At 37.3% G+C, this 27,422-nt stretch overlaps 1 protein-coding gene across 9 annotated transcripts in view; it reads right to left on the reverse strand.

The window, feature by feature from the left end:
- The window catches only part of RABGAP1L (RAB GTPase activating protein 1 like), a 684,589-nt gene that overhangs the window by 79,198 nt on the left and 577,969 nt on the right, over positions 1–27,422 (reverse strand). Inside the window, exon 2 of one of the 9 annotated variants that reach the window (XM_089921897.1) lies at positions 17,659–17,747. The exons of 7 other annotated variants lie outside the window; for them this stretch is intronic. Coding sequence is in view for 1 of the 2 variants with exons in the window: in XM_022556539.3 (XP_022412247.1) it covers positions 10,449–10,559 (111 nt within the window). In the remaining variant the exon portion in view is untranslated. Of the gene's footprint in view, positions 1–10,448; positions 11,071–17,658; positions 17,748–27,422 lie in introns of those variants that run through there. One more of the 9 variants, XM_022556539.3, reaches the window with a different exon arrangement.

Here is a 27,422-nt window from a genome sequence, read left to right on the forward strand (position 1 = left end):
CAGGGAAGCCCTATCAGCTCTTTTAAATCATGAATGTAGGCAACAATCCACTGCAGTATTTGTGATTCTGTCATCAATAGACCTTACAGATATTTTCATTCACATTGCAGTAATTGCATATATCTCAAAATACTATCTATATTTATGACTTTTTTAGAATTATAGGAGTTATTCTACTTGCTACCATATCTTGTTATTTAATGTGTTAATAAAAAAAAGCACATACTACTGTATCATAGATCGGATTTTGGGGGGTAGGGAGTGGGCAAAATGGGTGAAGGTGGTCCAAAGACATAAACTTCCAGTTATAAAATAAATAAGTCCTGGGAATAAAATAAATCCTGGGGTTGAAACATTAACTTTAGTTAATAATACTCTACTGTATATTTGAAAGTTGTTAAAAGAGTAGATCTTAAAAGTTCTCATCACAAAGAAATAAACTATGTGCAGTTAACCAGACTTATTTTGCTCATTTTGCAATATATACATATGTAGAGCTATTACGTTGTACACCTGAAACCAATATAATGTTATATCTCAATGTTCAAAAATCTTATTTTTCTCTATTTTGATACCTATATTTCAATATAATTGGTTTCCTTTAATTTAGTGTATTTTATGCATTTAAAAAGTTTTCTGATAAGGGGTCCATAGACTTAACCAAACTGCAAAAGGAGACAGTGACCACAAAACTGCTAAGAATCCCTGAGCTATAAAGGTTGGAATAACAATGCCAACAATTCCATGGTTGGCACACAAGGAATCTCACTGGAGAAAAGAGATTTCTGTTTTTAATCATGTTTGGGAGGGACAGGAAAGAAGAGTACTGATCCACTTCAAAGTTCCAAGAAAAATGAAAAAGGGTAATAGAGTGTTTGCTAAGCTTGAATTTCAATCAGGTTTTACTGTATTTTCAATGCGTATATGTCATTTTCTGATGACAAATCTGTGGATATACGGCTTTGGTGAATATAAACTATGTATGCTGTTGAGAAACACAGTGTTTATATATTTTAGATAGCTAACCTAACCATGACGATCACATAAAAAGTCAATTATTATACATGTGGTGGATGATTGTTCAGCAAATATTTGTTTTCCTCTCTTCCAACCTCTAAGATGGGGTATACTTTCCTGACCCACTATGTTGGAAGTGGCCTTTTGACTTGCTTTGGCCAATGGAACATGGACAAAAATCAAAGTGTGCTAGCTCTAAGCCTAGGCCTTTAAGAGCCATCAAATGTTCCTAATGACCGGGCTTCCCTGGTGGTGCAGTGGTTGAGAGTCCGCCTGCCGATGCAGGGGATGCGGGTTCGTGCCCCAGTCTGGGAAGATCCCACATGCCGCGGAGCGGCTGGGCCCGTGGGCCATGGTCGCTGGGCCTACGCGTCAGGAGCCTGTGCTCCGCAGCGGGAGAGGCCACAACAGTGAGAGGCCCGCGTAACGCAAAAAAAAAAAAAAAAAAAAATGTTCCTAATGACCACTCTAGGACTTCTAAACTCTGTCATGAAAAGAGCACACTCCAGATAGCCTGCTGATCTCAGAAGAGTGAGAGGTGTGGAACAACAGATCTAACCAAACCTGGGTCCTGAGCCGAGTAAGCTCAGCCATGCCCAAGTATGCCCAGCCATGTTCTGCCAAACGTTGCCACCCAAAGACTCATAAGGCAAAAGATACATGCCTATTATTATCAGCCACCACCAAGATTTATGGCCGTTTGCTATGCAGCAATATCTGACTAAGAATATACGATAAATAATACTCTTTAAAAACCTCGACTGACTAACTAATGCTCTCTGTTCTATCAAAGAAGTCTGATACTCTGGGCGTGTTGAACTCCTGTGGCTACTAGGCTGTTCCCACAACTGAATTTATGCTTAAAAAAGAGTTAACTGAACTGATTCCCAAACATGTTTGTGATCATAATAAAATGAATGTGAAAAGAAACTGAGCTGCTATTTCTATAAAAACTAAGTTGAGCTATTTGGAAAGGCAACAAAGATGACTGGTTAAATACAAAAGTCACTGTCACATTAAATGGTGGCAATGCCACCATCGAAGAGGTAAAAATAGTTATAAAAAAACTGTAAAGTTTGTTTTAGATTGCTTTATGAGTTTATTAATTTATTGCCCCCCTTCAGGAAACTGAAATGACAAAGCATTATGTATTTCAGAACTCCTATTCAAAGGCATCAAAGGCCCTATAACAAAATTGATAATATGTATTTATGTTTTCAATTAAAATAAATGTTTATGTGAGTTAGTATGTACTATTTTGAGTGCTTCACCTAAACCAACATTTTCTGTTAACCAACCAACTACAGGCCTGGCTGTGTCAGATAAGAGGGTTTCCTCAATATTTCAGCCTGTTAGAAATTCTATTGTGGGCATTACAATAATCAGGGCAATGGTGTTATTTTTGTTTGCTTTGTTGCAAATCCCGTTCATAAGCCAGCCTGTAGTCCTTGCATTGAATTTGAATGCTACAGTTTGATTTCATATTGAGCTTGAGCACTGTGGTGAGTTGTTGTTTTCTTTTTCCTGAAAAGATCTTTGCCTCATGTTTATTTTTTTCTTTGGTTTTGAAAAACTCTTTCTTGATTTTGACAACTGGATCATTTCATTTTTTCCAGATGAATAATCACAGGGCAGCATAAGTAAGAATTAAAACTAGCATATGTGTGAATCCACCGATGGATTTCCTTGAACATTTTGCTTTGGGTTCTAGCAGTGTCCTAAAAAAAAAATTTTTTTTTAAACATCTTTATTGGAGTATAATTGCTTTACAATGGTGTGTTAGTTTCTGTGGTGAGTTTTTGATGTAATACTGGCTTCTCTGATAATTTAATCATCATTTAAAATTTCTGTTAGCCAAGTCTAAAATCCGATTCATTAGACATGAATACGGGCCATGATATAAGGAATAAAACCTCAATTCCTTCTTCTGACTTACAAAGCCCTACGTCATAACCTGACCCCCAACTCCTTCCCCAGCCTCATTTCTTACCACTGTCTACCCCTGGCACATGGTGCTCTAACCACACTGATCCTACTGCTTTGCTAGTATATCAGGCTCTGTACCACACTGGGGCCTTTCTCTCAGAGATTTCCTCTGCCTGAGCTACTCTTTTTTCCTTATTTTCCCTTGGATGTCATTCAGATCTCAAATGACACCAGGGAGGTACTCACTGATTACCCAACATAAAGCCTCCAATTAAAGACTTTAATTACATCACTCCATTTTAAGTCTCTGCATAACACTTATCACTGGCTGATAAAGGATATCATTAGCTAATATTCATGTCTTACCTCTCCTCCAAATAGTATAAGATTCACAATTGACACAGGTCTTTCTTCCTCACACCTAGATTCCCAGGACCAAAAATACAGCATAGCACATAGGAGCAGATCAATGAATATTTTGGATTAATTACTAAACTGAATGCAAATATGGGTGCTAAAACAGACAAAAAACTAGAATAAGATTTTTCGGTCACTGTAGACAAGCTATGATTTTATAAAACAAAAATTTTACGTACTATATGGTTCATGTCAACTGCTCCTATAACACCTTCTGAAAAAAATATTTTGAATTGACTCACAAATCAACCCCACTCCCAGAATCAAGTATAGAAAGATTATTTCTCAACACCTGAAACAAGATTAAATGCAGAAGAGTTCTAATTATTATCATAGAAGCTGGCTTAATAATTTCATATTTAATAGCAAAACAACCTAAATGATCTTTAGATAGTGAATTTATAAAGTCTTGCTAAATGTTAATCTTTTATTTCATGATTTTGTAAAGGAAGAATCAGTTTGGAATTATATCAACTTATATACATGTACCTCTTACTATGTGCTGGGTATTCATAAGTGCTTTAAGGTATTAACTGACTGAATCCTGTAAGGTGCTTCTAATATGCTTCCAATTTCACAGATGAGAAAAATGAAACTCAGAGAGGTCAAGTAACCTGCCCAAAGTAAATGAGCTAGTTGGAGGTGAGGTGGGATTTGACCCAGATAGTTTGGCTCCAGGGTCTGTGCTCCTGGGCTCCACTCTATACTATGTCACCTCCCTTAACACACAGATTTTTCTCTGAAGAATCTACAGTTGTGATTCAGGGGTAGCAACTGAACTCTGCAAATGACAGAACTATAAATCTGAATGCTGTATGGCAGCCATATTCAGCCATGGGATTGAAGAAGCAGAGAACTTGGGGAAAGAGATAAAGTAGATGCAGAGAGAGAAGTTAATTAGATGGCATGAGATATGGAGAACGTTTGCCAGCATCAGTCTAGTACCAGCTCTGCTGAACTCCTGCCCTTGTGTTTAAAGGAACACAACCTGGTGCCCACATGATAAATTCCCTTCCTTGTTTAAGAGAGCTCAAGATTTTATTACTTGCAACCATAAGAACCTTAACTCATATCAAAACTAATAAACCACATGAGGGATGATTTGGCTTCCTGTGCTAAACTGAAGTTGATGAAATACTACCAAAATATGTTCACTTCAATAATAATGAGAATGTAAAGTATTCAGATAATAACATTTTTAAAAAATATGGATGAGTCAATTGGTGTTATAATGCTTTATTTTAATCAATATTTTTGTATATACAGTGAAGATTTAGAAATAACTACTGATTTCATTGTTTTCTCTGTCTCTGGCACAAGGAATTGCTCTGAATTTTTTGTTTTTAATTTGGCATGCTAGATGAAATCTATGTGCCAACCCAATAAGAAGGAAGTAATTTCAGAAAGCTTACCCTCATCTCCCAGTTATACAACAGAGAAACTGGAGCTCCCTGAAGAGCTCCCTTCCTTTACTGCACAGTGCTGCTATTTCGGTATCTGTCCATTAAGAACATATATCCAGTGCTAATAGAGTATAAACATGTGTTAGTCTGGGTAAACAGTTTTTGTTAATGGACAAACCACTGAACAACCAAGTCTCTTACAGTGATGCTGTGACCTAGAATTTCAAGATGTGGAACATAATAAAGACAAAATGGGCCATCTTTTCTCCATTACATGCTTGATATCCAACTTTCCCATTCAAGCTGACACAACAACAGTCTTGCCAATTTTATAAGGTGGAAAGCTTACAGTAATTTTCAACTTGTCTCAATCATTTACTCTTCTTGTATAGATCAGCTGCTTGCTTCTTCCTAAGGAATACTACTGTACCTATCCACTGCAAGAACTAAACATCATGTGTGGACTAATTTCTTTATTCACACTGCTACTGTCAAAGTGTCAAGCAGTCCAGACTCCTGTCAACTCAATTTTTAAAAGGCATTACAGCAGGTAATGCCCTTTAAAAATTTTTTTCCGCACACGACGCGGCCCCCATCAGTCCACTACTGCCTATTACCGCAGTAATTGATGTATCTACTCAGCAGATGGTTCGGCCCATATAAATCCCTCTTACTAATTCCACATTGCACTCTCACCATCCTGAGGCTGAAACCTAAGATCCTCTACACCCCCAACCCAACGTCGCCAACCCCAGGGCTGTGGACCGCTACCGGTCCGCAGCCTGTTAGGAACCGGGCCGCACAGCAGGAGGTGAGCGGCGGGCGAAGAGGGAAGCTTCACCTGCAGCTCCCCATCACTCGCGCACCGCCTGCACCACTGAACCGCCACCCAGCCCCCAGCCCCTTCCCCGTGGAAAAACTGTCTTCCCTGAAACCGGTCCCTGGGGCCAAAAAGGTTGGGGACCACTGCTCTACACCATCTTCACGGCAAAAGCCTTCAAGTTTCCTTTAGGACTGATATCCTGATAGTGATTCCCTAATCAAACAAAGCAATTAGCCAGGGTTACCCAACTAGTCCATTTTGTCCATCCCACTCCCTGCCTTCTCCCACATCCCTGTGATACCTCATCTACTCACCCCACTCTTTCCTTTAGGCCTTCTCCAAACAGTGACAAGGGAAGACAGTAAGTAAGAGCTTTCACTGTGCTAAATACAAGCGCTCTCATTTTAATTCCTGAAGTCATCTAGTGATGTAACGCTACTATAGCCCTCATTTTTCAGATGACAAAACTGAATCTTAGAGAAATGAAGTCATTTACCAGTAAGTAACAGATGTAAAATCTGAACTGAGGACTGTAACTTTAAAGCCTCTGAAATAGTTAACTTCTTGGCCTCTGTACCATCTGTTCGCCCTGCTCAGAAAGGTCCTACTACTTTCTACTCACTGGCAACACCTGATCAGCCTTCACAGCCTCACTCAATTGCTTCCACCCCCTTTGGAATTCTGCCTCCACACCGTTCAATCAGTGGTAATTATTCTCCACTTTGTTCTACCCTAAAAGAGTAAATATCAGCCCCATAAATACTGATTTTGCTTCTCTTTTATTTTATCGTGAGGTCTTTGGGGGAAGGGGTATTGTATTTATACCCAGCATGGGCAATAACCCAAAAATGTTTGTAATATTACATACTGGCCTCTACTAACATACATTGGAAAGCAGTATTCCCTTCATAACCACTTTATAGATTAAAAAGTTGAAATAGTTCAGTAGAAAATAAATTAACATTTAACATGAAATATTCAAGCTCGACAGAGTATGCATTGGTTATTAGGCTTTTCACTGTTTAAACATTAAATTGAATATTCTGAATTTAAATACATATTCAAAGCTTTCTTTTGGAATGCATAATAACTGTAACAGGTGTGATCTTTTCCCTTTATTTATACTAGTCAGATATAAAAATAATTAGAAGTGGTGGAGGTGGTAGAGAGGAATGCTGGCCATTCCACTAGGAGACAGAAGGTCCTGACAGGAAAACTTCAGAGACTCCCTCCTTCACTTATTATTCCTTGTGTGAGCACTTGTGCGAAGGGAAGGATTGTGGGGAGGGGTACAGTTTTGTCTCACAATGCAAGAGTTAACAACCAAAGCCTGTGAATGACCAAAGAAAAAATAATCTGTTGGATTTAAGGAAAGGCAAGAATGCTGCGTCCAATGAGGCAGCTTTATCAATGCTCGAGTCATTTTGATTAAACTGGATTTTCACCTTACTTACCAACTTATTCATGTTGTAATTTAAAAGTTGTTAAGTTCTGCTAGTGGTGACTCTAGGCTTTTGTTTAGTTTATCTTAGCAAATACAGTACTGATCCACGTAATCTTATGTTGTGTGTGTGGATGATCTGGATGATAAGAGAAATTATGCTTGACTTTCTTATCTTTTTTCTTATCTGTCATTTATGAAAAGGACCTCTGTAAAGGGATCTGTGATTCTCCTGAAATATCATTCATTTTTAAAGGAGGATATAGCCATATTTTTCAAAGTGTGAATCAAGGCATTTCTGAAATTAATGGTTGCTCACAACTAGCCTTTAAACAATTAAATATAACAGAGCAGAAGAAAAAACTTGAATACATCACCTGGTTTAGTCAAATTTTCTTTTAGTCTTGTGTGTACAGTGTCTTATATTTTTCACTATGTGTCTCCATCAAAAATATCAGAAAGGGCTTCCCTGGTGGCGCAGTGGTTAAGAATCTGCCTGCCAATGCAGGGGACATGGGTTTGTGCCCTGGCCCGGGAAGTTCCCACATGTCGCGGAGCAACTAAGCCTGTGTGCCACAACTACTGAGCCTGCGCTCTAGAGCTCACCTGCCACAACTACTGAGCCTGCATGTCACAACTACTGAAGCCCAAGCACCTAGAGCCCGTGCTCCACAACAAGAGAAGCCACTGCAATGAGAAGCCCGCACACCCGAACGAACAGTAGCCCCTGCTCACCGCAACCTGATAAAGCCCGCACGCAGCAACAAAGACCCGATGCAGTCAAAAATAAAAATAAAAAATAAATTTATAAAAAAAAAAAGTCAGAAAGCCACAGAGCTACTTATGAACATGAAAAGGTTCAGTGTCCACACCAAAAACACTGTACTTACTGGCATTCTACCATTTAAGGAATCAAGATAACTCTTATTATGAAACAAAGTCCAATTACAGAAAGATATTTAATTAATTCTGTACTAAGAAAGTTTCTAAATACCCTTGCAATAGTCAACCTAAACCCAGGGGATTTTATATGTTAGCAAGAATATAATTTGCTTCACAGTGCAGTAATAAATCATATTGAGAAGCAATATGATTTTATTTTATACTATAGAAAATCTGAGTATTTATCTCTTTCATACAATTTAAAGGGTTCATCTCAAAGCAAAAAATTCAATATGGAATCAAAAGCAAATGATAAATATTTTATCTTACCACAATTTTAGTATAACTTTCCCAGATAAACTAAAACCAAATACCACCTCCAAAAGATGTTACCAGTAAATCAATTATTTAAAATTTCAAATCTGATAAAGAAAACTCAGTATCTCCAGAAAGCTCTGCAATTAAATCGAACACCCGAACGTCTATACTATTTAAAAGTTTGGTGTACAGAGCAGTATTTTGTGTCTTTATCACACCTCTGAGACTTTCCATATTAGGGACCAAATTTCATATCAAATAAACTCCAGGGCTAAATCCCCTTTGGGGGAGCTAGAATTGCATCAAGGCGTAACATATATCAATATGTAGAATATGGAAGAATGCTCCCTGATAAGCATATTAATACTCATTCATTCATTCATTCATTTTTTCTCTTCCTGTCTCCTGTAGATGTGTGAGCACACAACCTGCACACCCCACAACGTCTTTTATTTATCGAGCACATGACGCTCTCCATGACCCGGTCACTGCCTACCTCTTCAACCTCCTCTGTCCTCTACACTGAGTCACTTTACATCTCCCTGTTTTTGTTTCTTCTCCCCTCTGGCCTGGAAAATTCCTATAAGGTTTTGAAGACTCAGCTCAGACCCCTTAAGAAGATCTTGATAGGACCATCAGAAAAAAGTGAAATAGAATTCTGAATTCTTTCATTAAGTTTTCATGATGGAATATTGCAAAATTAATGGCTAAAATGAAGCTTAAAGATTATCCACAACTGTGAACTAACCTATCCTGACTTGGTATATATGGTAATATTTATGGTTAACTAAGAATTGGCAATAATCTCCATATAATATATATATAATTATAAAAATAGAAATTATATTAAATAGGAAAAGAATGCAATAGGCTGGATATTTCTTTATTAATGAACACTTACAGAAGTATATTATGGTTTTGTATTTGTTTTGCTTTTGCTTTTTTTTGTCCAGCTGATTCTTTTAAACTGCAGCTACACAACATCTACAAAAGGAGAGAGTGTAATGAATCCCTGTGTGCTCACCTTCTGTTTCAACAATTATCAACACATATTCATTTAGTTCACCCACATCACCAACCCCTCTACTGGATCATTTTGAATCTTTGCAGACATGAACTATCTCTACCTATCTTAATCATCATCACTAACTACATCCATAAACCTCTCTAAATCATCATTTTAAACATAATCAAAATAGTACTGCATACACAAAAATTGAATAATTCTCCTAATATCACTAAATACCTAATTAGTGGTCAAATTTTCCCTGATTATCTTATAAATTTTTTTATGGTGTGTTCAAATCAGCATTGAAACAATGTCAGTACACTGCATCAGGCTGATATAACCCTTAAGTCTTTTTAAATCAACCTATGAGTTCCCCCTCACCCTTTTTTTATCATTACAATATATTTTTGGAAGAAACTGCCATATTATGTTTAAGGTTCCCATGTCTTAAAATAGAGAATTAGGATTTCATACTAGTAAGATAGTCATTACCATATACTTGTTCATTCTGTTGCTTGTGATGAGTACTACTGAATATAATGAATAAGAGGTCACTACAACAATAGTTAGGAAAGTTTGTTAAAAGGTAGGGATCAACGGCCGTTATAAGGATGACATCTACAGAGAAGAAATAACAAACACTTGCAAGGACTTTGTTTTTCTATTACGCCAGGACATACAATCTAAGACTCTTGGAGAATGGTTAAGAAAACAATTTACAAATCCCAACTAAAATTATACTCATAATAGTCCTTAGTAATAATGTAAAGACTCTGAAAGTTATTTGATTTTTAGATAGTTCAATTCTTAATGTCTATGTTATGGCCCACTGGTAAAAATGCTCCACACCAGAAAGACTGAATTATACGTGTGTATATGTAGGTAGTCTTCACCAAATAATCATACAAGGCAAACATGTGGGACAAATTTATGTTCGGCACTATAAAACCCCTCTCAACCTCACTACATAAGAAAGCATTAACCTAAGTGTTACTCCTAGGACACTTTTAAATGTACTATTAGGGTACAATACTGTTTAGTTATGTAAATAAATCCTTGAAAACCTGTAGACCTTTTTGTAGCTGCAACAATGCCAACAGCAATACTTCTATTTTAATTCCCAGGAAGTTATGCCTCAATTGCTACAGGAGTATAACTATCATATTAGAAAAGAAAAAAGAGCCCCAGAGTAGTGTGCAAGGCCCCACCTACCATAGACCTGGGCTTGCTGATGGCCACCAGACTAGTGAGGAAGTCTTCATCGTGCAGCTGGCTGAAAACATGGGCGTCATAGGCTACCATAATGGAGATTTCTTCCATCATCTTGCCAGCTGGCCTTTCCACAGCAACAGCTGCTGCCCCAGCTACAGACCAGACTATCCAAGGGAAAATCCTATTGCAGCTCAGTGCCAATGCACACACCCACCTGAGTTTGAGGGGGTGAAGTGTCAAAATTCCAGAAGGAGAAAAAAAAAGCAGCTGCTATCATAGGCTTGTCTAGCAATTCATCCCCAGTAGAAAACTGAGAGAGGTCTCTTATCTATGGAGGAAGTGTACACTATAAACACCTTCTGCATTCTTAACAGAGCAGCTGGGAAAATTCAGTTTTTGGAAATCTTCTTTAGACTTCAAAAAGGGAAATAAAAGTCTCCTGTGTGGAAATATCCAACAGCAAAAATGCAAAAACAACGAAAAAACACAAAACTTGATTTATTGTTATGTTCTTGATAATTAGAAATTTTTTGAGTTTATCTTCTTACTTCAGTATTATATCAAGATTCTTCTTCTTGGAGGAGAAGTGGATTTTCTTACTGCTTATTTTTTCACATTCATAGAAAATAGATGGCAGCCTTTAGATTTTCAGAATTTATAGAATTCTTGGTGCAGTTAAAAATTATCTCCTGAAGTACGAAAAAAAAAAAAAAAGGGTTCTTTTTTCCCTCTGAGTATTTCTGTTAAGAAAAAAAGTACCAAAATATAAAAATGAAACAGGGACTGCAATATCAGTGAATAACCATTTCCTCTTCTCCCACTTAAAAAAACATGACTATTTTAAACAGAATTCTTGATATTGAGAGCTTAGTTTTTTGTTATTCTGAAAGCAACACAAGGTTCTCATTTCTAAACTGATTATTTTTCTCCCATAGATAGATGTTCTCTTGGTCTCTATTTTTACGCTTAGAGGTTTCTTTTAATTACCCAAATCAGCAGACAGTAATGAACTATTGGTGCCTTAGCCACCAGAAGCGTTTTTTTTAAAAGTACAGCTGGAGACCGTAAATGAACCTCAATGTGCCCTGATGAAAAATGTGAAAGCTGCCCATAATTATCATTACAAGGTTGCCTAAATCACCAGGAAATATAATGTATGCTAATTTCCATGGGAAAAGTATTAAGCAAATAAAAAAGGGGGGGAGAGGACAGATAAAACTCCTCCAAAAGTTGTCTTTCCAGTATTTCTAATTAAGCTATTATCTTCTCTGCTTTTTATAGATTATGACGCTGCAGTACCAAGAGAAATATTCTTTATTAGAATTAGAAATCAGTTTGGCAATGTTTGTCTACAATCAAATACAGATACTGTTTGGAAGTCTTAGTCCTAATTACCAATAGCAGTATTACGTTGTCTAAGTCTGCTTTTCAGAAAACAAAACTTGGAATGAAATTTATAGTGTCTATTTTTCCTTGTTTTTCTAAAATATTTCCACCTAGATGAACATGATTACTTAAATAGTACCTGGTTCCATTTAAATGTGATTAGAAGAGTTTTGCAATACTATAGCATTCTAGATTACAAACGCGCACACACACACACATACACGGAAGGGGGAAAACACCTTATTGCTAGGAAACAGAAGCAAGACTAATAGGCTTATTTAAACAGAAAATGCAATACTTTAAATAAATCCTCAAGATTAAAACAGCTTCAAACTGAGTTTGACCCTTGTTGGAGCTGGTAAAGCATTTTCACTTCATTTTTTCCCTACAATGCAGCTCTGCCTTTTAAGCATTATTTTCCTTAAAAATTCTTCCAGCACATTCATCTTAACGCTGACTAACCAGGTAAAAATTAAATGGTCATCAGGAGACAAGGTATTATAAAGCGTCAGACAGTTCATACCTTTTCAATTCCTTTTTATCTTTTCAGAAGTACTTTAAAGGATACTGTGAATCTCTTCGTGCATTCACTAGCACCAGAAGGTTTCCGATTTATCTTGCAGGACCATTTTCTAGCTGTGAAAGCAATTCCTCTGACTTTCATATTTTCCTTTGCTCCAGTGACTCAGTGCTTCCACAATGATATCTGACTCAGGTGCACTGACAAAGACACCTGTTGTGGAAGGTAAAGAAACTACTTCCCATAATGCCTTACTCCCTGCTGGCAACCACCCAGGGGCAAACAAGAATTATAACCGCATTTGAGCAGTTGCCTATGCACCCTGGGAGAGCACATTCGGTGTAACAATAGGTAATCATCTTGGTTAAGAACACTCGTAACCAAGAAAAAAAAAAAAGGCCAGGGAAAACAATAATAGTTTTAGGTGCTGTGTGTTAAACTCATAAAACTTCTAAGGCATCAGGGCTATAAGAGTGCAAAACACTTTTAGAAACAAAAAGGCTGTAAAGACAGTTTTAAAATTACAAAAACAAAAGCTAACAATTTCAAATAATTAAGTCCTTTGAGAATTCCACACAGGTTCTCAGGTAAACAATTAGGTACCTTTAAAATGCTTCTGATTTATTACCTTCAAATGACTCTTCTAATTAGCCACAGTGCCTTAGAATTATTAACAACATTTCACGCCTAAATCCAAGAGGTCCTCTCTCATAGCCACAGTGCATATGTTTTCTAGAGCAAGGACTCCTCTAAGTTTGATGGGCATCCTTCATTTTTTGTCACCCTTAAATGTTTCTCCATACTTCAGAGTCTGGGAAGCAAAAATTCAAATGTTCCTTTTGTCATACAGTTAAATGTATATTTGTGGTCCCCACAAAAAGCATACTTTTTGCAAACCAATGATCTATCTAAAAAATTGTCTTTGTGTTCTCTTTTCCTAAAGATATTTTCTCCAGTGTCAGAAATAACAGCTACCCTCCCAAACTTCAGGAGTCATTGTACACAGCCATGTTTACATACAGTACTTCACTCCCTTGCAAGACATCTTTCTTACTCTTTTGCCTTTTCCCCGGTGAACTGAGACCCACTGATCTCCCCGGATGGTTTCCACCTGAGCTTCTGCCCTCCTCGACTTCACACTGTGCAGCTCCACTGAAAAAAGGCATGGGGGTGGGGAATTACCTGAGATCAAGGAGTGAAGTGCCGACAACACCAGTTGCTGCTAAAATTTGCCAGGAGAGGATTGGGTATCAAACAGGCAGCAGAAAACAAGGCACTTGTGGTAACCAACAGAGGGGGTCCAGTTCCAGCAGGAACCATCTAGCTGTCTGTCCCAGGGCAAGTCATTTAACCTCCGGAGGTTTCAGTTTCCTCGTGGTCATGTAAATTGAGAGGGATGGAATATATCGGAGGTTTTCACGTGTGCTCAGTTTGCTCAGAAAGAGTCAAAAGCAGTGTGTCCTATTTCCCTCCACTAAATAGGCTTATTGGGGGATTTGAAGGTGAAAATACCTTTTTAATCTCTATCAGAATAAAAAACAAAGGGGAACAGTAATCCCAGATGTTAAGAAAGTGCCCCCAGGGTTGCTGTAATGTGTCCCAACAAATGCAATCTACTTTGTACCCTAATTTGGATTTTCTAACATCAACTCTTCTGCTTTTAAAAGAGGATTTGGTGACAGTTGCTACACTTTTTATTAGCTACTCTTTACAGTCTTTCTATTCAGAAGCCAAACTGCCTACAAAATAATTTTCACAAGCCTCTCTAGATCTCATTAAGATAAGAACAAATTAACAAATATCTCCAAATATTTTTAAATGCTGTTTTAAAAGTTTTACACAGATTTTACTCTGTTAGCTGATTTGTTCCAACAGCCATTCTTCTAGGATTATTACTATTTAACAAAAACATACCTGGGTCATACTAAATGAGTATGAGTCTAATAAACCATTCCTGGCCTTCAGAGAACATCTATTCTCAAGTATCAAATTTAGAAAAAGCCAAAACAAAAATCAAGAGAAGCCTGAATAAGATGTGAACTTTTTTCAATTTCTGTGTTCTCCCCAAATGCAGCAAAGCAATGTAGTTTAATTATGAGAGTAGTATTCTTTTTATCCACTATCAAAGTAGCAAATACATTAAAAAATGATCACGCATCATTAAAAAATTATCTCACCTCACAAGACTGGCTGTAAGGACCCTTTTTCCCATGCCTCAGGTTCTACTTGTTGAACATTCTCATCACAACAGCCATAAAATCAGGATAAGACAGAAAGGAAGACAAAACCACTAGGACAGAAATATGGCCCAGAGGGCAGAAAGGTCTTCTATGTCCCCCACATGTACTGGCAAAGCCCTGTAGAGACTGTTCTTCGTTCCCCAGTGGTCTTTGTCTAATCATTCAGGAACATCTTTATAGATTCAATTAATATATAATAGATTCAGTTCAATATAAATATTCATGAGGTATACATGACTCAATTTTAACGGACTGTCACAAAATGTTCATGGTATTGACATAAAGAACTCTAAGAAAGACAAAATTCTACAATTACTTTCTTAATCACAGGAAAACAATATTCCAAGTAGGTTTCTCTTTACACTTAGGAGTGTACATTACAGAACCCAAGTGCTCTAAGTGGCGGAACAAAAGATAAAATGAGAGAGAAACCACTGAAGTATCAACAGAAGAAAGCTTTTCAGAATACTTTGGATTTCAGAATAGTCCAGTAACATGCTGAGTTTTTACAAAGGAAAAAGAACATGAAGTAAAAGATAAATAAGCGAAATCTTAGTTCTCTTTAAAATCATGCAAAGGTAAATAAAGAAAACCATTATTCTCGCGTCAAATTCCAACCATTCAGCTCATTATCTTTGCTATCTTTGCTAGTAATTGCTAGGTAAATTCAAAACCTCAGAAAACACATATTCTTTAAAAAAAAAAAAAATCCCCAGAGTTAAACTAAGAAAACAAAAACCAGTGGGACATAAATACTTGCTTAACAGTTACACTGGGTATCTTACTTCCTCATTTGCATCTCACTACAAAGAATGAGGGTGAGGTACATTCCAGACTATGAAAGAGTAGCTGCAACTCTTTAACAAGTCAGCTTTCTACCTCTTTTGTAACTCTGAAATCCACAGCCAACTATTAAAAACAAGACAATAGGTCCAACATGGAGTCACTTATGCTAAGCCCCATGTCACCAAAGACTTTGTTACAGTTTCCACTCTCCCAGAAATGAAATCCTACACCAGGAGTCTCCTCATCAGCACTAGTCAGGTAATCTGCCTGATAGACCCCTGCTATCCCCTAAAGGAAAGCAATCTTGTGATAACCAACCCACTTCTTTGCTTCATGGAACTTTCTTGTTCCTGCTCCCTTCTGCCTATAAAAGCCTTTCATTTTGTACGGCTCCTTGGAGCTCCTTTCTATCTGCTAGATTGGCTGCCGCCCTTTCGTGAATTGTTGAATAAAGCCAATGAGATCTTTAAAATTTACTCAGTTGAACTTTGTTTTTTAACACAACGCATTCACTTAAATTCTACCTAACCAAAAATAAGCACTGCAAGTGCTCCTAAGCATTCACTGATATTTGCTATCACCCCAAGCGAGGATGGTTTCAAACACATCTAAGAATATGAGTAATGCTTCGGCTTGTCTCATCTTGAGCAGAATATACAACTGAATTGTAATTGCAAATAACTTTACCTTAATTTCTAAAGCATTTGAATAACTTTTTAAAGTTTTACTGACCACTAAATCAAACCATTCCACATGGAATATGTTTCAAATTCCTTTTTCACAAGGTCAGAAGGTAGGTTTAGAGAACAACAAAGTGTTATCTCGTTTTCATTCAAGTGTTCATTTGTCTCAAGTTCTTCCTGTAGGGCTGGTAACCCAACCTGGATAACTCTTCCAAATGGGCCCTCAGATCCCTGTAGCATGTCATATACAGAAGCTTGCAGTGGTGGACTTGGCTAAAATCCTGCAGTTAAAACTGGAAGAATTTAATGGTATGTGAATTATATCAATTAAAATTAAAACAGCAGCATTTACTAAATGCATGCAATATGCATGAGGAGGGCTTATAAATGTGTAATATAGTAACATATAATATAGTTATAATAATGACTAATATATACTAAAAATTCTTCTATAATAATAATGCAGCTAGTATTTAGTAAGTACTCACTATGTCCTAGACATAGAATCTCATTTAATCTTTGCATAAGTCAATGAGCTAGGTACTATAAATATCCTTGCTTTATAGACGAAGTAACTAAAGTGTGGAGAAGTTTAGTGATTTGACTCCATTCTCACAGCTAGAAATGGAACTGACAGGATTCAAAAACAAGCCTGTCTGGCTGCAAAGTGCGTGCCCTTCATGACTAAAGGAAGATAAGCGAAGTAAGCAAACATGTACGGAGAATCAGCCCTGTGCCAGACACCACTGCTTCTCCCACGCTGGGATCTCCTTGACACTCACACACTTAAGGTTACACAATACAATACACCATGTCTGTCAAGTCATATTAGGATTGTAATAGAATTAAGTCCTTCTGCAGACAGGAAAGTCTTCATGGAAAAAATGGATTGGATTTTCATAAGCAAAGTGAAGTAAGTTTTTTAGAGAGAAAATAAAATTAGCCTGGCCAGAGTGGTGAATTTATGTTAGGTAGAGTAGGAGGTACAGTTTCAAAGGCAGATTTAAATCAGCCTGTGGTAGGTTTCCAATCTCAGGTCAACAAATTTGGAATATAAGGTATGTAGGCCAAGGGCAGTCCTTGAAGACTACAGGGTTTCTGCCTTTCTAGCCTCCATTTTTTATCATTAGAGAAAGTATAGCATAATGGTTAACACATGGGCTCCAGGGTTCAAAATACCCTGGTTTGATACAGTGCTCTGACACATACTAGCTGTTTGACCATGAGCAAGTTCCATAAGCTGTCTCACCCTTGGTCTTCTCAACCATAAATGAGAAAATGATAACAGTGCTGATATTATGAGGAATAAGGTAATGCACATAAAAGCCCTTAGTAAGGTGCCAGGCTCTGTAAAGTATTTGATTGGTGATAGTTGCTGTTATTATCAACATTAATAAAAATGATGGAGAGTTCCCTGGTAGTCTAGTGGTTAGGATTCGGGGCTTTCATTGCTCTGGCCTGGGTTCAACCCCTGGTCAGGGAACTGAGATTCTGCAAGCTGTACGGCATGGTGAAAAAAAAAAAAAAAGAAAGAAAAAAGGTGACTGGAGCGGTAAGATCATCTGCCGAAAACTGAGCAGAAGATAGAATATAACCTTTAGAAATGAGGTGGGGTCTCTTCTCAGTACATAAGAACACAGTCAATGCCTCCATTTTCTATTTTCTTGTCCAATTAACAAAAATCCTGAAGGGAGAAATAAAAGGTGTCACACAACTCCAATCCTGTACCAGTTTTCCCTACACAATGAATCTTTCTAGATGTTGCTTTGTTTGAGAGCAATTTGGTAATTTACACAAGTCCTTCTGTCAGTAACAACTGAGGCAGGTCAGAGGAGGTAAAAGGTTGATAATGGTGCGGGAGGGGATCTCTTACAGTCTAGCTTCCCTCTCCAGTTTCCTGACTACAATGCAAACAGAGCCTAATCAATTACCTCTTATTAAATTGAGCAATTGTGACAAGAACAGGGAACAAAGAGAGCATTTGTTGTATAACGATATTCATCGGTTATAACCTGATCAAGAAAACACTGTTACTATGGGCTATCATATGGAAATACATAATCCTTCTTTCTAACTGTATTATAAAAAGATTTTCCAGTGTTCATTTGGATCTTAGAGTCAAAAGAAATATCCTATGCAATAGCTTAGAGTAAAAGCTTATCAAGAAGCTTAGAACTGACCAATAAACCTGTAATCTACTTCGGTTCAAAGATGTCAACTGAATTTGATCAGGGGTGAAGACGGAAGGAGGGGAAAAAACCCACAAATTTAACAGTTATTGTGCTGAGGGGAGCTTTAACTACCTTGTATCTCTTTTAGTTTTTGCAACAATACTGTGAAGCTGGTTTTATTATCCCCATTTTACAGAAGAGGAAACCACTGCCCTAAGTTTATTTGAGATCACACCACTAGTAAATCAGAGACATGATTAAAACCGAAATACGTGATTACAAAAGCCCTGGGGTTTTTTCTGCTTTTTGTTTTTTCTCCACCTACAACAAGTTCTGCATAACATGAATTCAAGAGAGAAAAAAAAAAAATTCAATTTGGAGATCCTGAAATAGAAACTTTAAAATTTCTAAAGCGGGACTCTGTATTTCTCTTCTCTTAGTATTTTGTTTTTCATATTATATCATTATATATTGAAAATATGAACTAAAAACTCATTGCATCTGATAATATTATTTATTAGGCATTTGCAAATACAAAGAAAAGGAAAAGACTGGAGGCAAACTACTGACAAGTGCAATGCACACATTAACAGTCTGTTACAACAGAAATTACCATGTGGACTGAGGCAGCGTTCTTTGAACTGTCAATGGTGGCTTTCATTATGCTAAAAATGGGCTTTTTCTTTGCGTTAAGGGCAATAGAAAATTGCTTAAAATTGGCTAATAGTAAAATAATAAGAAGTATTAACTTTTTAACAGCAGTGGCAATGCCCAAAGCATTCTAATTTTATTCATTTTGATAAGTTTATTTTTTATGTTCAATCTAAAATTTTTTCCCAAAAAGTGATCATTTCAGGTTTAAGAATTGTTATGTGTCATTATAGAGAACATCTCTCTAATATCATGAGGATCATAAAAATAGCTAAAATCCTTATGCTTTAATTCCTCTTCAAATTAAGCAGGAAGTTAAGAGATAATATTAGTGCCTGCATAGCTGACCAAAGATTTTATTTTCAGTAAGAAATTCTAATATGATAACCGCCTTTAAGCATAAGGACATATGTATTCTGCAAAACATCTTTCTTATTTTAAATGTCCATTTGAGATCTAAGTAATGCTGCAAATGTTTAGGTGAAAAAGGCCTATTTACTAGTTAACCAGATACATAAAGAATCAAAGGCAAAACAAGCAGCTGTCAATTTCTAGAATTTCTGGCTATGCATTCCTTATTATGTTGTCCTTATTATCCCGTACTAAAATTTTCAATGTGTTCTTAAATATAAATTTTAAATGTTCAAAACTGCTATGAAACTGTTATTTTATATTAAACTTAGCATGCATTTAGGGAGAATTTTAATTATGCAATGTAATATGAGATTATGACTTATAATACTAAAATGACCAACATTTAAATATTATTGAAATAATGGTGAAACAAAAAATTGCTTTAGCTGAGATTATATGTTTCTATACTAGCAAATCTGAATAAATGGTCAGACTGTAAAACCAAATACAGTGGTTTGTGGAGAAGTGGTTTGTGGAGAATTTAAATTTATGTAAATAGTGTCTTTTGCTTCTCCTAATGGCCAACTAGTTCTTTGTCACTTCACTACTTGTATCTCTCTTTCAAAGAGTGCAAAAATAGGGAAAGAAGGACAATCTCTAATTTGTGACTCTAATTGGTAGATGTTATTTCTAATCATCTATGTCAAATAGGCTATGGGAATAAGTTAAAATTAAGAGCTAAAATAAATAAAAGTTTCAGTTTATGAAAATTTCAGTCATCAAATGTTCTAGCCATACTTTTAATTTTCTATTCCCATGTATAAGGAGAACTGTCTAAAATAATTACAGGAAAACTGGCTCATAAGCCTGGCTAAATAAACTTAATGTTAAGCAGAGCTCTGGTATTAAACTTTATAAAGGATAAAAGAAATTGCCCATTATCTACCTTGCAAACACAGAATTGAAGCATTAATAAGTGGCTGCTTTTATTAACTATTTTATTTACTATTAAGTCTTGTGAATTTTTTTTTTCTTTTCCCCTGGAAAAACTGAACAGTAAGCTGGTCTTGAAGCTAACATGTTAATGTTCAAAGAATTTTTTAAACTTCAACCATAACATTATTTTCTTTGTCTTCTCTCCATTCTTCTCCCCATTATCTATTTCCCTTTCTCTGTCTCTCTCTCTCATACATACCTCTCTTAAAAGATTATTTTTTGTCCTAAACTATTTGACTCTTTGGCACATACTGTATTTATATCAGATAGTTTATTATACTAAGTATTCATTTTTACATACATCTTTAAACTTAACTCCAGTTATTCTGCACTGTTCTCTTTATACAAGGGTTGACAATATGAGATGTGAACACAGTATATACGGTTTTACAGATTATAGTTTATTAGTGGGTCCTACATTAGCCAATTATAGGTGAATTACTCTATTATTTATAGCTATTGCAGCTTTCAGTAATTAACTATTATTTTTAAAAAAAACACTATTTTACATTATGATAATATTTTACTAAATATATTCCATTAAAAAGAAAAGCACCTCCGACATGTGGAGAGGATAATTAACCATTATGCAAGATGATATTCCAGGAGTTATTTCCTGTGAAAGAAAATAAGCTATAAATTCTGCCAAAGCCTGCAAGATAGTGGCCATTTTGTAAAGGAGTTTCATTCCAAGACTAAAGTTCTCCTGAAAGCACATGCAATTTGTTTTTAATGCAGATGGCCTTGGCACTATTAATATAAGTTGCCTGTGCTCTTTTTATTAATATTTTTGTAGAAGTAGTCTTTAACTTTTCAACACTGCAGAATACAAAAGGAGCCCCAGGGCAGTTGAACAGAGCAGAGTGAAGCAAACAGGTCTCAAATTTGGATAACACTAAAGCTCTATATGCCAGAGTGGGAAGACTTAAACTTCTGACAAGCGAACATGCCAAGGCTAAGTGACAGGAGTCTGATAGGAGACTGCAATGAGATAGCATCACTTCCCGCCCCAGCCCTTATCTCAGATGACTCTTCTGAGATACTTCTGGGTCAAAAAACCAAAAATAAAACCATTATGGGTAATATCAACCACTTCAATTGAATCTCTAAGTATTTCCCTCTCTTAAAACCTTAATGTATTTCTTCCTTAAAAAATTAGCCTCTTAGGCATTAAAAAGCAATACTGTAGAATTCTGTATCCAATAAATTAGAAAACATTTCTTTAGTCAGCATTATCACTGATAGGGTATTCTGTTAGAAAAGAATAACTAAAGCAAATGACGAACACAGAGCAATGTTAAGAGGTTGATGGGAGAAAAGAGACATTCATGTTAAACATACTATGTGTTTTGTTTCTGGTACAAAATATGTAGCATATGTAAATTAACCAAAAAAATAAAGAGCAGAACTTGAAAGAAATTCAAAGTGAAACAAACTTCCTTTTGATTTTAATGGTCAATAAAGAAATACATAAATTTAAAATAAATAAGTCCTTTAAGGCTTTACTAGATATAGGCTTATTAGTTATTTTGGCAGTTGCTAAGCAACATTCTCTTCTGTAGGGCTAACACATGTGAAATTAGCAGGTTGTCAGAAAAAGATAAATTGAACGCAAAATCAGGGAACAGCATTTGAAAAGCAAAAAGGAAAATGCGTTAACCAGCTAATAAGGTGGTAAGAGAGGTTTAGTGATTTTTGCAATAATGGTTAAGCATTTTGTTTTCCACTGGCACCAAATGAGATGGTACTTTAGCACATTGATATTTCAACTTTATTGAAATGGTGATGATTATACTCACCTTTACACTCAACAGCCTAATTATTCTGAATATCTCAAATTAAATCAGATCAGGATATACTCCAGTTACTACTACTAATAGTGATCTCTATAAATCTCTTTCTCTAACAGTATTTTCTTCAAATCCCCAGTTTCAGGATATGTCCAATGCCTGGTTTACACTTTATCTTAGTAAAGCTATGGCTTCATGATGTTGCTTAAACTACTAGATCCCTGAAAATTTTGTTCTTTAATGTCAGCATTTTGGAATAATCTTTTTAACATCTTACTACAGCAACTCAGTGAGTAAAAAGGAATGCTATTTAATCTATTAGGTAAAATAATGGAAACTTTTTTAAAAAGGAAAAATGCAAATAACCAAAGGGAAAATTACTGTAGAATTTCAACTGCTGTTGGGAAAGGAAAGATAGTAAGTAGAATTCCAGTTCTATCATTTTGAGGATTCAAGGGAAATTCCCCACCCTACCCTTGCACTTCTCTCCCTCCTCATTTTTATATTATGTTGCAAATTGTGTAAATGCTGTAGGGTTGCAACTATCAATCCCATTATTCACAAAATCAATTCCTCCCTGAGTTTTCTTAAAGTCCACGTTGAACAAACCTTGATGCAGAGTCTAGTGAGGGTCAACTTGAACAAATGAGCCAACGAAAAGAACCTACAAATGTGATGAATATCTACACAGAGGAGAAGGAAGTGCCTTGTGCCTCAGTTGTAAACATGGCTTGTATTAGTTCTGCAACCAAAACACCATGTGAGCTTAGACAGGCAGCTTCTTATTTTATTTTAAAACAACAGCATTGGGGCTTCCCTGGTGGCACAGTGGTTGAGAGTCTGCCTGCCGATGCAAGGGACATGGGTTCGTGCCCCAGTCCGGGAAGATCCCACATGCCGCAGAGCGGCTAGCCCCGTGAGCCATGGCCACTGGGCCTGCGCGTCCGGAGCCTGTGCTCCGCAACGGGAAAGGCCACAACAGTCGGAGGCCCACGTACCACAAAAAAAAAAAAAAAAAAAAACAGCATTGGACTAGATGATTGGTCGAGTCCACTTTAGCTTTACAGTCCATGATTCCATTTTGAAGCAAACTATTATACAAGAATTGTTATCTATGAAAGAATTACTCGGCCCTTAAACCTGCTCAGATGGGACAATTAATACCAATTAGTAGGATCTTTTAAATGCTTTTTCTTGAGGGAGGCACAAGAGGGAGGGGATATATGTATACATATAGCTGATTCACTTTGCTCTACAGCAGAAATGAACATAACATTGTAAAGCAATTATACTCCAATATAAATAAATAAATAAATAAATAAATGCTTTCTCTTTATTATTTTCTCATAGTAATAACATTGCTTCGGACTACACTCAAGAATCCATTGTCAAGATCTAACTATCAAGGTAAGAGTAAAATCTAAGAGTCAGCAAGCAGTTTGTCATGATGTGCATGGTTGAGATGTGAGATTTTAATGACCTTTTCAAGACCTACCAGAATTAAACATGAGTAGACACTCCAATTTGAAGAACTCATCCTGAGTCACAGAGTCACGTATAGAAAAGTTTATCAACCTTGGTACTATTAACATTTTGGGATAGATAATTTTTTGCTGTATGGAGTTGTCCTGTGCATTTTAAAATATTTTGTACCATTATTGGCCTCTAGACATTAGAAAACAGTAGTACCTCTCCCCCAAGGTTGTGACAAAATTTTCCAGACATTGCCAAATGTCCCCTGGAGGTAAAAACTGCTCTGAGTTGGGAAGCATGGATATACAATAACTTAAATTTATGGAGAGGGATTATTTTTGATCGCAAATTGACTTCTAACCATCAGACTTTTAAAAATAATTTCTGTAATTTCAAACTCAACTGATGGTGTCTCAGAATTATCCAAAAGGGACTTCCCTGGTGGCGCAGTGGTTAAGAATCCGCCTGCCAATGCAGGGGACACGGGTTCGAGTCCTGGTCCTGGAAAATCCCACATGCCACGGAGCAACTAAGCCCGTGCACCACAACTACTGAGGCTGCGCTCTAGAGCCTGCGAGCCACAACTACTGAGCCTGTGCTCTAGAGCCCGTGTGTCACAACTACTGAGCCTGCACTCTAGAGCCTGCGAGCCACCACTACTGAGCCTGCATGCCACAACTACTGAAGCCCGCGCACCTAGAGCCCGTGCTCCGCAACAAGAGAAGCCACCACAATGAGAAGCCTGCACATCACAACGAAGAGAAGCCCCCACTCGCTTCAACTAGAGAAAGCCCGCATGCAGCAACGAAGACCCAGTGCAGCCAAAAATAAATACACTTATTAAAAAAAAGAAAGCTAATAGCCTCACTAAGTTTAAATTATGTTATCTCAATGAAAAAGAATGATCCAAAAAATGAGTCATTGATTAATAGCTGTGACAAATTTTCTTTCACTTTGACAAGGTCTTTGCCTCAGAGATTACAACCAGAACATTCAAATACTTTTTTGTTTTTCAGGTTTTTTGAGGTATAATTGACGAAAAAGTTATGTATTTAACATATACAACTTGATATTTTGATATTAAATATTCTTAAAATTGGAAAATCACAAATCACCTGTGGGTATCTCATTGTTATAGGTATTGTCTATGTATCAGTATTAGTTACATGTTGAAATATGCATCATTCCACTTTATCAATCAGTTTTATAAAGTAGTGGAAGGGAGCAGAATATGCCACCAAAAAAATGCCTCTTAGGCATAATGATTATTTTAGTGTGACTGTTTTTAAGAAATAGTAGACACAGGAAAAGCTCTGAAAATCAAGTAAAAGTTACCCTTTTGTAAGAGACATTTACATTTTATAAGAGCAGTCTCCATTTTTAACTGTGTCTCCCTCTCTATACAGGAAGAGAGGATGATTCTAAATTTCTAGAAACTCTTATCATTGGAGAAGGCAAGGACTTAACTCTGCATAACAACCTTGCCCTTGTTTACTGTGCTTTTCCTGGCAACCTCCCATTAATGGCTGTCCCCCCAAACATCATTTGTTTTTAGCCGGAGATGTTATTTAAGGTGGTTGCTTGGGCTATGTGGGGAAGGTATTCAGTTTTCCTAGGTATCTCCCATGTATACAGGAGGTATGCATGTTATTAAACTTCTGTTTGTTTTTATCCTATTAATCTGTCTTTTATTACAGGAGGTGTCTCAGCCAAGAACCTAGAAGGATAGAGGGAAAATTATTGATGCCTCCCCTACACTAGTATCCATGAATTTCAGAGACACAGGGTTCTAAAGGGTTTTCAGATTCTTATGTTTCTGAAGGTGATCACAATACACCACCCCAAAATTATGCCAAGGTGACTTAAGGATTATTTGGAGCTGAAGGCAACTGAGAATCAGCAGACACAGGAGGAGCTCTCTGCCCTCCCCCATCTGCCCCAAAGCAGGGCATACGTTTCCCTTTTGCAAAGGAAATTTCCATTTGTAAAGGTGCCCCCTCTACAACCCTTATCTACCATGTTTCCCCCATACGTTTCCTAGTCATCTTCCCACAATTCACCCCCCTACAAGCCCCAACCCCTTTTTCCTCTGTCTGGTCACAATTTATCACCCTTTGTTAAATGGTCCCCAGGTCTAACGGCCTCTTTGGTTTTTCAGTTCTTTTCTGTGAAGTTTCCATTCATGTAGAAATATTAACATCTATAAAGAAACATATGCCTTTTGTCAGTTTAATTCACAGGCCCCAAGAAACCAAACCTGAGAGGGTGGAAAAAGGTTTTCTCCCCACACTCATACCCCACCACCATAAAACCTGAGACTGCGAGCCACGTGGCACAGCAGTTCTCCTGGGTTCCCTTACCTTGCTGCTCTCCCCCCCGGGCGCCCCTTCCCAATAATGTCTCTTGCTTTGTCTGGACATGTGTCTCCTCGGACAATTCATTTCTGAGTGTTAGACAAGAGCCCGCTCTTGGGCCCTAGAAGGAGTCCCCCTTCCTGCAACAAAATGAGGACACCAAAGCCTAGGGGCTTAGGTAACTGAAATGGGAGACATGGAAAGGATTTGTACCTGGGAGGGCCCCACTGTGTGCTGCTAGGTTTCAACAGGAAACACTGACTCTGATCAAAGCTATGTAACTACACCCATCACCTCTTTAGCTCTTATTCTATATGCATCCCAGGGGCTGAGGTCTACAGCTTGTCAGGCTTTGGTTTGCCACACCCTGGCACACCCCATCAAAGACATTGTTTTTCTCCCACTTGGCTTTGTTTTCTTCTTCCTTCTTATGCTACTTTCTCCCTTTCATTTTCCTCTCATTTTTTAAAATATAATTTATTCTTGTCTAGACAGTCCCTAATTTCCAAAGAGCAGATTCAAACAGCTACTAATTAGGGAAGGGAGGGAATGCAGAAACAAAGGAGGAGCAGTCAAGAAACAACAGTGCAGGTCTTCCCTGGTGGCGCAATGGTTGAGAATCTGCCTGCTAATGCAGGGGACAAGGGTTCAAGCCCTGGTCCGGGAAGATCCCACATGCCGCGGAGCAACTAGGCCCGTGAGCCACAACCACTGAGCCTGCGCGTCTGGAGCCTGTGCTCTGCAACAAGAGAGGCCACGATAGTGAGAGGCCTGCGCACCACGATGAAGAGTGGCCCCCGCTTGCCTCAACTAGAGAAAGCCCTCGCACAGAAACGAAGACCCAACACAGCCAAAAATTAATTAAAAACAAAAACAAAAAAAACAACCAACTGACTATAAATATGAAGGTTTATTCTGCAAAAAAAAAAAAAAAAAAAAAGAAACAACAGTGCACTGATAAAGCAGGGTCTTGGTTCCTCCTCAAGGGATATATTGATACATAACAATACCTTTGAGTTCTTCTGCTGGAACTAAGGCCCCCACCCAGGTGGAGGATGGTAACTTCGCTGAACACAAGATTCCTGGAGCACTACCCTGCTACCTCACCACCAACAGATCAGAAGAAGGTCACACACCTGCAGCCCTCACCCCAAATTTTGCCTATAAAAACTTTTTCCCACAAACCATTTTTTGAGCAAGAGCCACCTGTTCTCCTCGCTTGGCCCTGCAATAAACCTTTTGCTGCTCTAAACTCTGACATTTCTGTTTGGTCTCACTGTGTGTTGGGCACGTGAACTTGGGTTCGACAACACTGTCAAGGGGAAACTGTTGCTGGTGGAGACCTATAAAAGCAGGTGATGGGGTGGATACAGGCTCCATGCTTTTAGGGTTATACTACTTGATTAACTTGATTTGCTGCTATTAGGTGGGATGTAGATTGGGAGGAAGAGTGTGGTGTTGTTTTAAACTTAAACTTGGAAAGGTTTCCTTGTGTGTTTATCCTGGGGCTTTTTAATCTAAAGGTATAACTTAAAAATATAATAAATAAAACAGGAAAAAAAAGGTAGAC

This window comes from Delphinapterus leucas, chromosome 1 (assembly GCF_059928025.1).
Source record: "Delphinapterus leucas isolate spDelLeu-1000000601 "Yukka" chromosome 1, BTC_Dleu_Yukka2, whole genome shotgun sequence".
Taxonomy (NCBI): Eukaryota; Metazoa; Chordata; class Mammalia; order Artiodactyla; family Monodontidae; genus Delphinapterus; species Delphinapterus leucas.